Raw genomic sequence first — 16,735 nt, forward strand, 5'->3', positions numbered from 1 at the left:
GCTTGAACCCCTAATAAAAATCAGGACAATTACAATAGGGTTTCAGCACTTCGTGCTTGAACCCCTAATAATAAAAATCAGCACAATTACAATAGGGTTTCAGCATTTCATGCTTGAACCCCTAATAAGAAGAGACGTTTTGGACAGTTATAGCACCACCTATTGTCCGATCTTCACGAAACTTGGCATGCTTCTTCACCATGTTATGACACATTTGCTCATCGATTTTTGTGAAGTTTGGGGTTTTCCCTTAGGTTGTATAGGCTTTTGAGTGTTTTTTGGTCCCGCCCCTTTCCTAAATGACCCTGTTACAGCCAGGCAAATGCAAAAGTTCAACTTTTTTTTGATAATTATTGATCTAGAGAGTCCAGAGAATTGTGCTTGACTGGTCTGGTCTGGATTGGGCCAAAAACCAGGGACTAGTTGGCCAAAGTAGCTTTTGGACTAAATTGCCCATATAAAAAAATTTATTCGGGATTTGGAGATAGCCATTTTGTCCGTCTGGAGGGATCACAGTGATGCTAAAATTGAGAATCTAGGACAAACTGCCTAGGAGTTATGAGCAATTTAGTAAATTTGGCCATTATAGCACCACCTATGGGCCAATCTGGGTCATACTTTGATAGGTTCTCCCCAAATTGAGGACTACCATTTGGCCAAGTTTCAAGGTTCCAGCTCTTACGGTTTGGGCTGCACGATGCGTTTTAGGGCGGAATAATAATAATAATAATAATAATAATAATCATAATAATAAAAATCAGCACAATTACAATAGGGTTTCAGCATTTCATGCTTGAACCCCTAATAATAATAAAAATCCTTACAATTACAATAGGGTTTCAGCACTTCGTGCTTGAACCCCTAAAAATCAGTACAATTACAATAGGGTTTCAGCACTTCGTGCTTGAACCCCTAATTAAAGCTGCAAGCAGCATTTATCGGGGTTCAAGCAGTTAAGGCCTTTAACCCTCTGGGGACGGATTGGGCGGTACCGCCCAAAATGGCATACTTTTACAAATGTGTAATTATCTTAAAAACTATTAATGATAGAGAAATGCGGTCTTTTTTGCCGTCTTCCTCAGATTCCGCTGAAAACAATGGTATATGGTATACACACTTCCTTGTTGCGTAATACCACTGCGTATAAGGCCAATGAAATCGATGTTGTTAGGAATATTCCACGCGCTAAGACCAATGGAAAAATTGCCGCTGAGAGGAATATTTTTCTTACCCAATCAGAGGAAGGTTACCATGATGTATTCTAGCTAATCAGAGGACTCTGTAGCCTTGCAAGGGGTGGTATTATAGTAAATGATATGACGCAAACAGCGTTGAGTGGAGGAGACAGCGAACGAAGCGGATTGATTTATATGACACACAGAGATTTATATGACAGAGAGACAGAACGATTATAATATTTATTTATTTATATATATATATATATAGCATTATTATTATTATAGCATTATTATTTTATTGTTTTATCACTTTTATGATGGCAAGCAGTAAAAGATTTACCTCAGAACAAGCTCTGGAACAATTGCTACTGGAAAGTGATGAGGAGAAATCCGAAGCTGACAGCTTTTTGACAGATGACGAAATATTTTACCAGGATGGGGAAGATCCATTTGAGGACTGGTATGTAACTTCAAATAACCTCTTTGTCATTATTTATTGTCTCAGCATCTTGAGTATATTGTGTGTACTGGATTTTTAGTCAGAGAGAGAGATTGAAACATGAAATGTTTGTTTTAGTGTACCCCTTCTCCCTTCCCTGTCAACTCAGTTCAAGAGTGGTGTGAAATTTGTTTCAATAAACTGACTTACCTCAAGAGAGGTGAAATGTGTTTTTAGTGTAAAGTGGAGTTTCATAGGGTTACATGAGTTTATAGTGAAGTTTTTATTTTTTTCTACATTGAATTTTGACACAAAAAGAAGCTTCCAGTTTCATTGTGTAATTGCTCTCTCCTTTTACATTTATTTCAGTAATGATAATGACCCAAGCACGTCATCTACACCGGCAACAGCACCTCAGCTTCCACAGAGGAGCGAAACAAACCAACGAAACACGTCATCTACACCGGCACCAGCACCTCAGCTTCCACCGAGGAGGAGATTGAGCCATCCAAGCACGTCAGCAACACCGGCACCAGCACCTCAGCTTCCACCGAGGAGGAGATTGAGCCAGCCAAGCACATCAGCAACAATGGCACCAGCACCTCAGCTTTCACCGAGGAGGAGACGCAGACAATCTACGCAGAGTGTTCAGAGGCCCACACTGAGCCGTGATCGCTCCCCACACCGTACAACACCTGAACAACACTGGAAAACCGAAAGCGATCTAGATGTGGCACCCATTCTCCCCAGGTTTGCCCCTGCCAGGCCCCCAGGAGTGCAACTGGATAAATCCAAAGTGTACAGTCCACTTGATTTGTTCCAGCATTTTTTCAGTAATAATGTAATCAGAAAATTATGCAGTAACACAAATAAGCAAGCTACAAAGAGGATAGCAGAAGGACTGCAATTCAGATGGACTGATGTCACCCCCACAGACTTTCTAAAATATCTTGCACTTGTCATTTTCATGGGACTGCTAAAACTTGGATCAGTGAAAGCTTACTGGAGGCAAAAAAAACCCCATTTTTTCAGTGCCATTTCCAAAGAAAGTGATGCCAAGGGACAGGTGGCTCTCCATTTCCTCAAATGTGCACATGAGCGATCCGGCTGAGGACGTTGTGAATGACAGCAAAAAGGGCACATCAGACCATGACCCACTGTTTCGGCTTAAGCCTCTGATGACAGAAATCAAGGCAGCATGCAAGTCCTTTTACCAGCCAAACAAAAATCTGGCAATAGATGAGAGGATGGTGGCAACAAAAGCCAAAACAGGGATGACACAGTACATAAAGGACAAACCAACTAAGTGGGGATTCAAACTGTTCATCTTGGCTGACTCTTCAAATGGATACACTTCTAGCTTTACCGTGTACACAGGGAAGGCAAAGTTCCCCACTGGCTTTGGACTTTCCTATGACGCAGTTGTGGGCATCCTGGACAAACCGTATTTGGGAAGTGGTTATCACATTTATTGTGATAACTTTTATACAAGCCCTCAGCTATTCAGACACCTGTCGTCTCTGCACTTTAGAGCCTGCGGTACATATAGAGAGGGGAGGAAGGAAACCCCTAAATCCACCGTGAATGCCCTCTCCAAAAAATCCCAAAGAGGCACAATCAGATGGATCCGAGATGGTGACTTGCTCTTTGTCAAGTGGATGGACACAAGAGAGGTGTCCATCTGCTCGACCATCCATCAAGCCTACACAACTGAGAAGGTCACGAGAAGGCAAAAAAAGAGAGATGGAACCTGGGAGAAAGTGAGCATTCCAGTTCCCACTCCAGTTGTGGAATACAACAAATACATGGGGGGTGTGGACTTGTCTGATCAGCTCATCCAGTACACCTCTGCTCACCACAAAGCGCACAGATGGTATAAGACTATGTTCTTACACTTTGTGGACATAGCCACATGCAGCAGCTACATCCTCCACAAAGAACTGTGTAAAGAGCAAAAGAGTACACCGCTGACACACAGAGCCTTTACGGAGGAGCTCTGTGCTCAACTTGCTGGGGTGACAACTGAGGTTCAGACAACAGTGGCTGCAGACAGGACAACTCATCACACACCCCTGCCCATTGCCCCCTTGGACCCAGCAAACCCTGCACACAAGCCTGCAGATACCAGAAAGTACTGTGAGCACTGCAAGGCAAGCAAAGTGTACAACAAGACCCCCTGGCAGTGTGGGACATGCCAGGTGGCCCTCTGCAACTTCCTGGAGAGGCCTTGCTTTGCTCACTGGCATGCCTAAAAAACGCCTGGGACTGTTTGTATATAGTTAATTATTTCATTGTTCTTTACACTTTTTATTGAAAAATTACAACTGTCTGTCAAGCAAAGGGTTTGAAAAATATATTTTTTTGTTCAAAAACTGTTCACTATTGTTGAGTGAGGTGTGATTTTCAGTAATAAATGACTAAAATAAAATTTTCGTTTTTGAAATTCTCTAGTTTATTGTACATTTTTTACTCATACTTCCTTTATAAACACATTACATGCATTCTTATGTTAGCTTAGGGTCTTCTGAATCCATAGATACCAAACACATGGTGTTCCATCTCCATTACATATGGTTTATAAGCCCAAATGTAAAAATAGAGAAAACGGACCAAAAAGGGCTTAGTCCCCAGAGGGTTAAGGCCTTTAAGCACACAAGCATCAAAAGACAGTTTTATTTAGCAAGCATTTAACAACTGCCATCATAGATTAAAAAAAGTCAATTTACAGCCAATACAGGCAGTTTACCATAGGAAATATATGGTTTTAAAGCGTTTTTACAGTTATAGCACCTTTTTGCCTGAGTCTTCTTACAGTCTTGCCTGATCTCCACCACTTTTATTAGTAGTACTCAAAGTGAGCCCATATATATGTTTCAAATTTGTTGTAAATATGTAATTTTGATAAGGAGTTTAGACAATTATATTCAGTGGCGTAACGAGCCAACACCGGGCCCTTAAATAGGATTATCAAGGTGGGCCCCTTGATGACGCAATTGATGACATTGATGACGCAATGTCCGCGAGTAGGCTACCATGAATAGGGCAGGATATGATCATACACAGCATATAAGAGATGAGATGACTAACAAAATCAGGAGGAGCTTACGCTCACCAAAAACAAAACAAAAAAAACAATAAAAAAAAAACACTGGTGACAGTGCACCATAACACATTGTTAGACCTAGGTCCAAATACATAAAAAAGATGCTCTCTTACATTCTAGCAGGATTTTCCGGGCTTTCCTATGTGCAACTGCAAAGTTGTCGATTAGATCAGGATTGTGCGCACGGGCATTCTCAATTGACCCTTCGCAGGGAGTTTGATTGACAGGCGATCTGACTAATCATAATCCGCCATTTTGTCCCACAAAGCAGTCAGGAGAGTTATTAGATTAACTTTGGAGGATTTAAATTTGAAAAACAAAGTGTACTGACGTCTTAGCACTTTAAAACAACATTCCTTTTATGTTCATTCATGTTTATTTTAATGCTATAAATTAACTAGAAGGAAGAGATGATCGGTTCACGAGCAGCTTTAACTGAGCCTTGAGTCTACAGCGATCTGTCAGACACATTAAAGAGTCACAAAACGGTATTTATTGTTTAAATGTCTCTAAAAAATGACTACATTTGAAAGGTGAGACTTTTGGCGCTTTTCCATTACCAGTACCAGCTCGACTCGACTCGACTCGACTTGCTTTTCGCTCCGTTTTCCATTGCAGATAGTACCTCCACAATAGTACCTGGTCGTCATAGCGACGCCGCAGGAAACTGCCGTGACTTAATCTTCTACGCGAGATACATCCGCTGCCACACACAATGGACAATGGAGGAAATCGAGTGTATGCTGTTTTTGGATGTTTTTGTTTTTGCTGTTTTTTATTCAGGATACTCCGTCTGCCGCGAGCAATGATGACGCAGTGAATAGTGACGATTCTCTCTGACCAATCAGCTGTCTGCCGTGTTTTCACGTCACATTTTAGTATCGCCTCAGCTTGCCCCAGCTCGCTTAGAACCTCGCCGGAGGTGGTACAAAAAACAGTACCTGGAAGCAGGTACAGATATAACTTTTACACAGTGGAAAACCAAACAAAGCCGAGTCGAGTCGAGCCGAGCCGAGCCGAGCCGAGGTGAGCTGGTACTGTGTAGTGGAAAAGCGCCATTTGTTTCATATCAAAAGTACTTGTCTGTCAGCGCACAGTCTCCTCTCTGATCCACAATGTATTTTTCACTGCGTGAGAACTTGGTGTGGTGTGAGAGTGAGAACATTTGTTGTATCTCAAAAAACTCCGTATATGTCATTGGCACAATGCCTTGAAGGAGACATAGCTTGTCAGACATAGCAACAGTAACCAAAGTGGGCGGGTCTTTGCGAATGGTCTTTGACAGTATGGACGGGGATTCGCCAGTCCCAATTCAAAACAAATTTCATGACAATCCATCATTGTTTGTTTCAAACATGTGAGAGTATCAAAATGATCCATGGGTGAAATTGATTGGATTTAATTCATTTTTTTGTCAGCTCCTATCATAATTTTAACATTTTGGCGTTATTGTTTAGCTATTTACCTATGTTTTCAAATTTCCTTGGTTTTTTTTGTTGTTGCCTCGATCGGACTAACGGCTTTGAAGATAAACACAATTTTTTAAAGCTCTAAATGACACTTACAAAAACCATAAGGCGAAACCTGGCATGTTTGGTATTGTTGGACTCGGCAAGGATTCAGGAGTCTTAGGAGGTCACTCCTGTGAAAAAACACTGGCTTGAAACTTCTAAGGCTCCTTCAAGGCATTGTGCCAATGACATATACTGAGTTTTTTGAGATACACCAATGTTCTCATAGACTATCATGGCACCCTGGACAAAGACACTACGTGCCAATTTTCAGTAGACTAACAGTTGGGTGCGCTTATAGCTATTTCCATGATTTTTTTCACTGTTATAGCACCACCAAGTGGCCAATTGTCACGATTTTTTTCATGTCAACTCAGATTGAGCTTATGACCATGTGTCCCAAGTTTAGCGAAAATATCTCTTTCCGCTCACAAGTTATAACCATTTTATAGTGCCACCAAGTGGCCAATTGTCATGATTTTTTTTTTCACGTGACCTCAGAATGAGCTCATGAACATGTGTCCCAAGTTTTGCGAAAATATCTCTTTCCGTTCACAAGTTATAACCGTTTTATAGTGCCACCAAGTGGCCAATTGTTGCGATTTTTTCCAAGTGATCTCAGGTTGAGCTCAGGAAGATGTATCCCAAGTTTAGCAAAAAAATCTCTTTCCGTTCACAATTTATAACCGTTTTAGTAAAAGTGGCCCTGGTTCCATCAAATATTTTGGTTCCCCTTATCGACCGTTAATTGAAATTTTGAATTTTTTGGATGATTATTGATTGTCAGACTCCAGAGAATATTCTTGCAGTGGTTTGGTTCCGATCGGGCCAAAAACCTAGGAGAAGTTTGCAAAAATAGGTTTTTCAAAAAAATGCAATTTACTCGAAATTGGCGCTGAAGGGCGAGGAAATTGGAGATAGCCATTTTGCCCGCCTTGAGCCAAGGATTCCAACGATATAAGACACTTGATCCTGGGACAAACGGTCTAAGAGTGATGAGCGATTTTGAACTTTTGGTTGCTGTAGCGCCACCTATGGGCCAATCGGGGTCATACTCTGATAGGTTGTCCCCAAATTGAGGCCTACCATCTGGCCAGGTTTCAAGTCTCTAGGCCTTACGGTTTGTCCTGCGCGATGCGTTTTACAAATCCTTACAATTACAATAGGGTTTCAGCATTTCATGCTTGAACCCCTAATAAGAATGAAGGCTTTTTGCCAGTTATAGCGCCACCTATGGTCCGATCTCCATGAAACTCTGCATGCTTCCTCACCATGTTCTGACACATATGCTCATCAATTTTTGTGAAGTTCTGAGTTTTCCTTTGGGATTTATAGGCTTTTGAGTGTATTTTGCCACGCCCCTTTTCTAAGTGACCCTGTTACAGCCACCCAAATGCCAAAGTTCAACTTTTTTTTGATAATTATTGATCTAGAGAGTCCAGAGAATTGTCCTAGACTGGTTTGGTTCCGATCGGGCGAAAAACCAGGGACTAGTTCGCAAAAGTAGGTTTTGGACAAAATTCGACATAGCAGAAAATTTTCCCTGCCTACATCCAAATCGGAGATAGCCATTTTGTCCGACTTGAGCCAAGGATTCCAACGATATAAGACACTTGATCCTGGGACAAACGGTCTAAGAGTTATGAGCGATTTTGAACTTTTGGTTGCTGTAGCGCCACCTATGGGCCAATCGGGGTCATACTCTGATAGGTTGTCCCCAAATTGAGGCCTACCATCTGGCCAGGTTTCAAGTCTCTAGGCCTTACGGTTTGTCCTGCGCGATGCGTTTTACAAATCCTTACAATTACAATAGGGTTTCAGCATTTCATGCTTGAACCCCTAAAAATCAGTACAATTACAATAGGTGTTCAGCACTTCGTGCTTGAACCCCTAAAAATCAGTACAATTACAATAGGGTTTCAGCACTTCGTGCTTGAACCCCTAAAAATCAGGACAATTACAATAGGGTTTCAGCACTTCGTGCTTGAACCCCTAAAAATCAGTACAATTACAATAGGGTTTCAGCACTTCGTGCTTGAACCCCTAATAAAAATCAGTACAATTACAATAGGTGTTCAGCACTTCGTGCTTGAACCCCTAATAAAAATCAGTACAATTACAATAGGGTTTCAGCACTACGTGCTTGAACCCCTAAAAATCAGGACAATTACAATAGGGTTTCAGCACTTCGTGCTTGAACCCCTAAAAATCAGTACAATTACAATAGGGTTTCAGCACTTCGTGCTTGAACCCCTAATAAAAATCAGCACAATTACAATAGGGTTTCAGCACTTCGTGCTTGAACCCCTAATAATATTTTAATGAAACTGAATGAGCTTATTTAATGGCTACAACACGTATAGTAGGCTTACAGACTCTCTATTTGTACAAATTGCTGCACATTCATTTACTTCTTAATTGTGCAAGTTGAAAGGCATTTGTTTGTGCATAAAACATATCTGCAACATTTATCAAGTTAACGGATAATTGTGCGTGCATTTATTAATTATTATCTTAATGAATAATGCAACAAGGATGAAGCATGTAAACTGCGTTGTTTGTTTATTCAGAATGGAATGGATCGCAAATGGATCCGAATGAAGAAACGTAAAAAAAAAAATTAAAAAAAAAGTGAACTCCCTCTGTATCAACAATGTGCCCTGAGACGATGACATCAGCTAGCTTCAGGGTGGGTAGGACCAGAGCCATAGAGAGAAAGAGTTGCGACACTCCCATAGACCTCCATTGTAAAAAATGGCGGCGCTTTTAACCGCCTACTTCCGGGATTTGAAGATCGGATTAGTTCCAAACACTGTCATTTGGGCGTTGGACACCATTCACTTACATTTTTGCGCGTCGAGTTGTTCCAGAGTTAAGTTACTGAAATATCGACCTCTTTCGAATTGTCAACTGTCTATATTGTTTCAGAGGCCCTTTGCAATGCTTATACTGGTCTTCATTTGTACATGCACAGCGTAATTATTTATATTTTATGTTGATTGTTTCAACCAATTTTCAAGCACTGCCTGCTAGCTAACATAGTTAGCTAGCGCGACTTCGTCAGCTGTGACAGTAAGAGTTCGGTAATGAATCGCTACCACCTTTATAACAACTTTTATTTAATTTAATTTTTTGGGATATAAGCCCTACTAACTTTTCATTATGTTTTATTGTCTTGAGTGAAGCGGCTTGTGAGAACAATGCTGGACCTCTAGGATTGTTATGGCCATCGTGCCCCTGGTTTTTGATTTTATTGTTCACACACACTCACACAAGCACACATTTTTGTTGTCTGTCATTGTTTAATAAAAAATATTTTATTTAAAAAACGTCATTTGTATCAGCCATGCTTAATTGATGTCTCAATAGCTGTAACAGAAGTTACAAGTGTTTTGTTAGTTAATCGTAATCTGTTATAGTTTTGATAATGTGTATGGCTTAATCTTAAAATAATATTCTTAGTCTTAACATGATTATGTTTCACGTTGTGGTCCTGGGGGTGGCCACTTTCATCAGAAGAAGTGAGCTAGCGAATTTTGAACGGACCGCCACGGCAGACCTCTTTGCGTGATCACGAAGGTAGGCTAATGGCTTAATCAAAATTTATAAGCAAAATCACGGGAATCAATAGCCTAATACAGCCCAGTTGTGCTAAAATAAATATCATGAGACGTCCATCATCAAATAAATGATATGGAAAAGTTAAGTTAGAGCCGCTAAAGCCAGTGCTACCCATTCGAACATGAACACTAAGCTTTTCCCTCCAAAAATATAGCCTAAAACTTATCTCCAAATGCAAAACTGACATTAACGAAATGCAATAATGCAATAACAGCTGAAAAAGTACTTGGGTGTGTGTTTTATTTTATATTTACCGTTCAATAATGCAATCGCTGATGTCTGTCCCATAGAAGAACATGACAGCCAGCGTATGTTTTGGAACTATTGGGGCTTACATGAACCACGTGACAGCCATAGCGGCGACATCAAAGAGTGTCGCAACTCTTTCTCTCTATGGCTCTGGGTAGGACATTGGAATCTGTTTACAGACCTGCTGTGGTTTAATTAGCAGCTAGTAAACGCATTATTATCGAAACGAGTCATGATTTATACAGTTTATATGGTCGGAGTGGTGGCTAGCTTGTGGAGTTTGACAAAAGTGCTTCCAACGTGTTTACGTTAGCTGCTAGCTCTTTCCCTAGGTTGGATCGTTTGGTATCTAGCTTGATTTTGTTGCTCAATTTCAATTAATGAGTGTCTCAGTTTTGTTGAACGCTATAAAGCCTAACGTTACACGTTATATGTGCGTGTAAGTGAATATGTACATGTTTTGTGTATGTGACAACGTTACATCCAGCCCTTTGCTTAGCTTGCTATAACTTGCTATCATAACAGTTAACATACTTCTCTGTCCTCTGCCTTGACGTGCGCGTTTCAGCACCCTGTCTCTGCGGTAACATAGATAGCATCGGTGGTGTTAATACTTGCCATTGGTCTATCGGTCTGCCCTGTACTACAGCCTAAAAAGTTTAACACTGACGGAATGGCCTCAGGTTTAGCCTAACCCTCACCAGTGAACCGGTTGTATTGAAAGTACAACTCTCTAAATAGTCTGTCGCTAAAAAATGCTCACTACGGACTCGAAATCCAGGGGCTGCATGCAATGGCTGCTCTGCTAGTGTTGGTCAGCAACGGAGTAGCTTACCATTCCATTGACGTTACCGAATGTTGAAATCCAACATGGCGGCGCCCGTGTAACAACAACAACATTTTCAACATACCATTTTATCCTTTTTTAACAAATTCTGCCACTTTAAAAATTGTACCAATGAGAATAAATAAAATACATCTGTTATATCACCTTTACTCAAAATTCCAGTTCAGTTCATCTTTAATGCTTATATGTATTATTGGTAACACTTTAGAATACTGTTCCTTCATTAATGAATAATTACACAGGAACAAACGAGTAACGTATTATTAACATTCTAGTAACTACTATTAACTAACAAGAAACTAAGATTAACAAATTAGTAAGTAATAGCGCTCAGATGAATGTAGTAGTTCATTATTAGCTAATCAATAACTACTATTTTTTTCATACCTCCCAGAGAACTACTATCTACAGGTCATAATTAACATGAATAATGCATAATTTATAATAAAAGGTAATGGTAACCCACTAGTAATGACTCAAGTATTAATACATCATTTTAAAGGAACTACTAATTATTTGGATCAGTGAGAAACATGATAACAACCTAATATTGACTGAAGTCATTGTAAGCTTTTGAGATTTTTGTAAGATTTTGAATATCAATTCCTTCCAATGGATTTGGTAACACTTTAGTCATTACTAGTGTGTTCCCATGATCTTCACTTTAGAATACTGATCCAAATAATTAGTAGTTCCTTTATAAAGATGTAGTAACACTTGATTCATTACTATCCAAAACCTTACAAAAGCCTTAAAAGCTTACAATGACTTCAGTCAATATTAGGTTGTTATCATGTTTTTCACTTTAGAATACTGATCCAAATTATTAGTTGTTCCTTTAGAAGGATGTAGTAACACTTGATTCATTACTAATGGGCTACCATTACCTTATATTAAACATTGTGCATTATAAATATTTATTAACCTGTATATAGTAGTTCTTATAGTCATCAGTGAGGTATGAAAAATAGTAGTTATTTATTAGCTAATAGTGAACTACCACTTTTGTAAGGCTTTTGTAAGGTTTTGGATAGTAATGAATCAAGTGTTACTACATCTTTATAAAGGAACTACTAATTATTTGGATCAGTATTCTAAAGTCAAGATCATGGGAACACACTAGTAATGACTAAAGTGTTACCAAATCCATTGGAAGGAATTGATATTCAAAATCTTACAAAAATCTCAAAAGCTTACAATGACTTCAGTCAATATTAGGTTGTTATCATGTTTCTCACTGATCCAAATAATTAGTAGTTCCTTTAAAATGATGTAGTAATACTTGAGTCATTACTAGTGGGTTACCATTACCTTTTATTATAAATTATGCATTATTCATGTTAATTATGAACCTGTAGATAGTAGTTCTCTGGGAGGTATGAAAAAAATAGTAGTTATTGATTAGCTAATAATGAACTACCACATTCATCTGAGCGCTATTACTTACTAATTCGTTAATCAGAGTTTCTTGTTAGTTAATAGTAGTAACTAGAATGTTACTAATGCATTACTCATTTGTTCCTGTGTAGTTATTCATTAATGAAGAAACAGTATTCTAAAGTGTTACTGTATTATTTACTTATGATTACCATCATAAATAAAGTCATTGAATTTAATATTTTTTTCAAATAGTTAAATAAAATAAAATAAAAATAGTTCCAACAGATTTTGCTGTGGTACCAAAATTGGTGCAGAGAACCGTAAAATTTTAATGGTATCGGTACCGACTACTGGGAATTTTGGTATCCTGACATCCCTATTCCTCTCCAACCGAGGCATCCTTCCATAACCCCACTAGTTCAGCCCCTCTACATTTGAATAATTCGAAGCTAGATGCGCCACATGAGTGGAATATGGATGTTTCCATGAACCTGACACCTCAGTGTGTAGGTCTGTAAGACATGGAAGACTCACTGGAGCTGTACACTTTGCAGATATCGCTCGTCTAAGAAACTCTCTGCGATCTTGCATTTAATGCTAGACAATTCCAAACTCAGTCTGGCTTTAGCACAAATTATAATCTCCACTAGCTCATCTTATTCAGCATTTCTCTGCACGGAGCAGGAAACAGATATGAAAGCTTTAGCATAAGTTCTGCTGGGAAGACTCAATTACTACGTCACCTATTGCCTTCACTTCTATCCAATCATATTCGTAGGCTCATTGTATAAAAGCTCGGTACTTACACATGTTTAAATTCGCAGATACTGAAGCGACGATTACCCCCATCCTCCCCACCACCACCAGGATGGTCCTGTCCATACCTCCAGGGGGGGTCGGCTGCGCCCCTGCCTTCATCTTCAGGCAGGAATTGCAGATCCGATACCCTCGGATTATGCACTACGGACGGGGCCTACGCCAAATGACTTTGTATATTATCAGCTTGCTGAGCTGTCAATAAATGTATGGTTTATTGAAATAATTCTCCCGAGTCTTTCTGGTAGAACTTTTATAAACATCCGTCTCTACTGACACCACACTTTATTTATATCGTCAAAATCATAAGCGAGCAACAAGTCCTCATTTACCTCAGAAGGAGCCGCCAAGCAGGCTGCCGCTTCAGGCAGATAGACAGCAGAGCTGGCGGGAGAAGTGAAGGGAATTTCCTCACGCTCCTCAAACAGCTCTGTCTGAGATTCCCGTTGCTGCAGCCTTCATGCTGCTTCAGCAAACACGGCTCAAGCCGCAAGTCTCAGCGGCTTGACTCTCTTCACTCATGAAGAGTGCCAGCTGGGAGCGGAACTTTCTCTGTGAGAAATCATCGCAATGAATGCATCTAGCCCCTTCAAGGGCTGAATGTGCATGCTCCATTCCTAGACAGATAAGACAGCTCATGACCATCGTCAGGTGTTACGAAACGTGGACATGGAGGGACACAGCGTTTTAACTGTCTGTCTGCTTATCATAACTCTGCACTCTTATCTTCTCTTCCTTTGAAACACACTGCAATCCACATAGACTTCCGGCTTCCTGAAGACATTGAAACTGATGACGTGTGTTCAGGTGCCCTTTTTATACGTTGGGGCGCACCTTGCAACATCATCACTGTGTCGGCCATAAGTGGCTAGTTGGTACACATGCCTCAGACACTGGGTCCCACGGGATGCGACTGACATTCCTTCAAAAGGGGACTACTGTTAGACCTACCATAAAAATCTAAATAAAGCACTGTTTATTTAATTTGTATCTTTGTTCTATTGTATTTTTATTTGCACTATTGCTTGTATTTTGATTATTTGCTATTATTTTATTACTGACTGTTTACTTGTCTTTAATGTTTTAAATTTATTTTATTTAGTCTATTAGTTTTTGCTGTAGTATTGAAAGTGGAATAGAGAATTGTGATATTTCACTGGTATCGCTACCAAATATTAAAAAAAAAAATCAATATTTTCGGTATCGGCAAGTACCAAAAATTGGTTTCAGTGCATCCCTATTAAAAGTATTAAAATTAATAAACTGTTATTAATAGGTTAATATAATCAAGTCTAAAAATATATATTAAAGGACTCATAACATCAAGATGTAAACTGAAATCATATAGCTTTTTCCTCCATTATATATTGTAGTATTGTATTAAATATTTAGTTCTTGAAACTTCTTAAAATTAGTTGTGGTTAATTTAATACATAAGTACTACAGGTTACAGCGGGTCAGGCAAGGCAGAGAAAAGGTGGATCTAAGTGCAGCTTAAACACTTTTTATTAAAACAAAAACAAAGAAGGCAATCCAACACAGAGCGAGAATGTAACAGCTTTGTCAAACACAAAGATAATGCTGACAAAATGACTGATAAAACTGAGGGCTTAAATACAAAAGAAATTGAGAGACTAAAAAAGACACAGTAACCATAGAAAAAAATATAGAAACAGGGACAAAGGAAACAGGAACAGAATACAGGTAACACCAGGGAAAACTAAAAGTCCTAGGAAACAGAAACTGAAACGGGGTTTGTAATGGCCGTTTGTCAACGAAGTAACAAAAATCTCAAGTCAAAGTTCAAATCAAACAAAATCAAAAGGCCACTGATGCACCGTGGGTTTTGGTGTACGCGGGTGGGAAAAACATCAGGTCCAAACAAGTATTAAAATTCACCAAAACGTGGTTTATTTTTTGACTGAAGTCGAGCAAACACAGAACAAAGCAAATTTCCTGTGCCTCTCCCGCTCCGGTAAAAAAACATATGCCTAACCTGGTGCATACTAGTCCCTGCCGTGCGCTTACCTAAATAACCTATAGTGCCCCCTAGCGTGCATGAAACAAACAAAACAAATAATAAACTAACAAAACACTAACAGAAATTTAATCATAATTAAATAAAAAAATGAATAAATTTATCATAATGAAATCTAAACACAACACTAAATAGCTCCAACACTCCAGCCCCTAATTGTGCATTAAATCACAATTACGTCGATCTCCCAAAGGAGCTATTCACTCAACCCTAACCTACAACTAGATATAGCATATCATACATCAGCTTCGGTTTCCGGTCTTCCTTGTGGTGAACCTAAAACAAAACCAAAGATAGATAGAGACAAAAAGGGAGAGAAAAAGCAAGAAAGAGAGAGAGTCCATGGAGTCACACCCCTGCTTCCAGCAGCAGGCAGAGCTTGGTCACTGGCCTCTCCAGAATGCTGGTTCTTGTCCGAAGGCGCACAGAACGCACCAGGCCCCTTGCATCTGCTCTCACGTCCAAAATTTTCCCCATCAGCCAAGATCCTCTTGGGGCGGTGGCATCTGCAATGAGGACGATGTCTCCAGGAGTGAGACTTCTCCTTGGTCTTATCCACTTTTGTCTCTCTTGCATCATTGGTAAGTATTCAGCAATCCATCTTTTCCAAAAAAGTTCTGCCATATATTGTGCTTGCCTCCACCTCTTCCTGATGTACAGGTCACTGTGGTCAAATAATCCTGGTGGCATGACTGGCTTGCCTTTTAACGTCAGAATGTGACTAGGTGTGAGTGCCTCCAGGTCATCTGGATCATCAGAGACCTTTGTAATTGGTCTGTCATTTAATATGGCCTCAGCCTCACAGAACACAGTATGGAGTCCTTCATCATCCAGAACTTGTTGTTTGAGAACTGAAGTGAGAACACTCTTCACTGAACGAATCAAGCGCTCCCACACACCGCCGTGATGGGAAGCTGCAGCTGTGTTGAAGTTCCACTTTATGCCATCCTCAACAAAAGCTCTCTGAATGTTTCCATGATTTAACCCAGCCAGACTTTCTTTCAACTCCCTATTGGCTCCGACAAAGTTTGTACCATTGTCAGACCTGATGGAGGAAACTGGGCCTCGTCTACAGATGAACCTCCGGACAGCATTTATACAGGAATCTGTATCCAGCGTATGTGCCACCTCCAAATGCACAGCACGGCTGGTGAAACATGTGAATAACACTCCATACCTTTTAAGAAGACTCCTGCCTCTTTTAACATCGATAGGCCCAAAATAGTCGACTCCTACGTCCGTAAAAGGGGCTCTATCAGGCAACACCCTTTCCTCAGGCAAGTCTGCCATCTTCTGTTCAAGAAGCTTTCCTCTATTGCGTCTGCAGACCACACATTCAGATATCACCTTCCTGGCAGCGGAATTTGCATTAATAATCCAATACCTCTGACGCAGCTTAGCCAGTATGTGATTTCTTCCTGCATGCCCCAGTTGATGATGAATATGGCGCAGAATCAGTATGGATACATGCAGATCTTTGGACAGAATGACAGGATGTTTGGATTCTGCTGGCATTGCTGCTCGACCCAGCCGACCACCTACTCTGAGGATTC

General features: G+C 40.0%; 2 protein-coding genes across 2 annotated transcripts in view; both read left to right on the plus strand.

Moving 5' to 3' along the window:
* Positions 1–16,735, plus strand: part of arhgap23b (Rho GTPase activating protein 23b) — a 560,944-nt gene that overhangs the window by 431,721 nt on the left and 112,488 nt on the right.
* Positions 1,562–4,724, plus strand: LOC307147359 (piggyBac transposable element-derived protein 4-like). The gene is made up of 2 exons (XM_079852060.1): positions 1,562–1,638; positions 1,987–4,724. Exon 2 carries the CDS (start codon positions 2,670–2,672, stop codon positions 3,867–3,869), a length of 1,200 nt encoding a protein of 399 aa, XP_079708186.1. The 5' UTR covers positions 1,562–1,638; positions 1,987–2,669; the 3' UTR covers positions 3,870–4,724.

The sequence above is a fragment of the Squalius cephalus genome (genome assembly GCF_949319135.1).
Source record: "Squalius cephalus genome assembly, chromosome: 19".
In the NCBI taxonomy this organism is placed as follows: Eukaryota; Metazoa; Chordata; class Actinopteri; order Cypriniformes; family Leuciscidae; genus Squalius; species Squalius cephalus.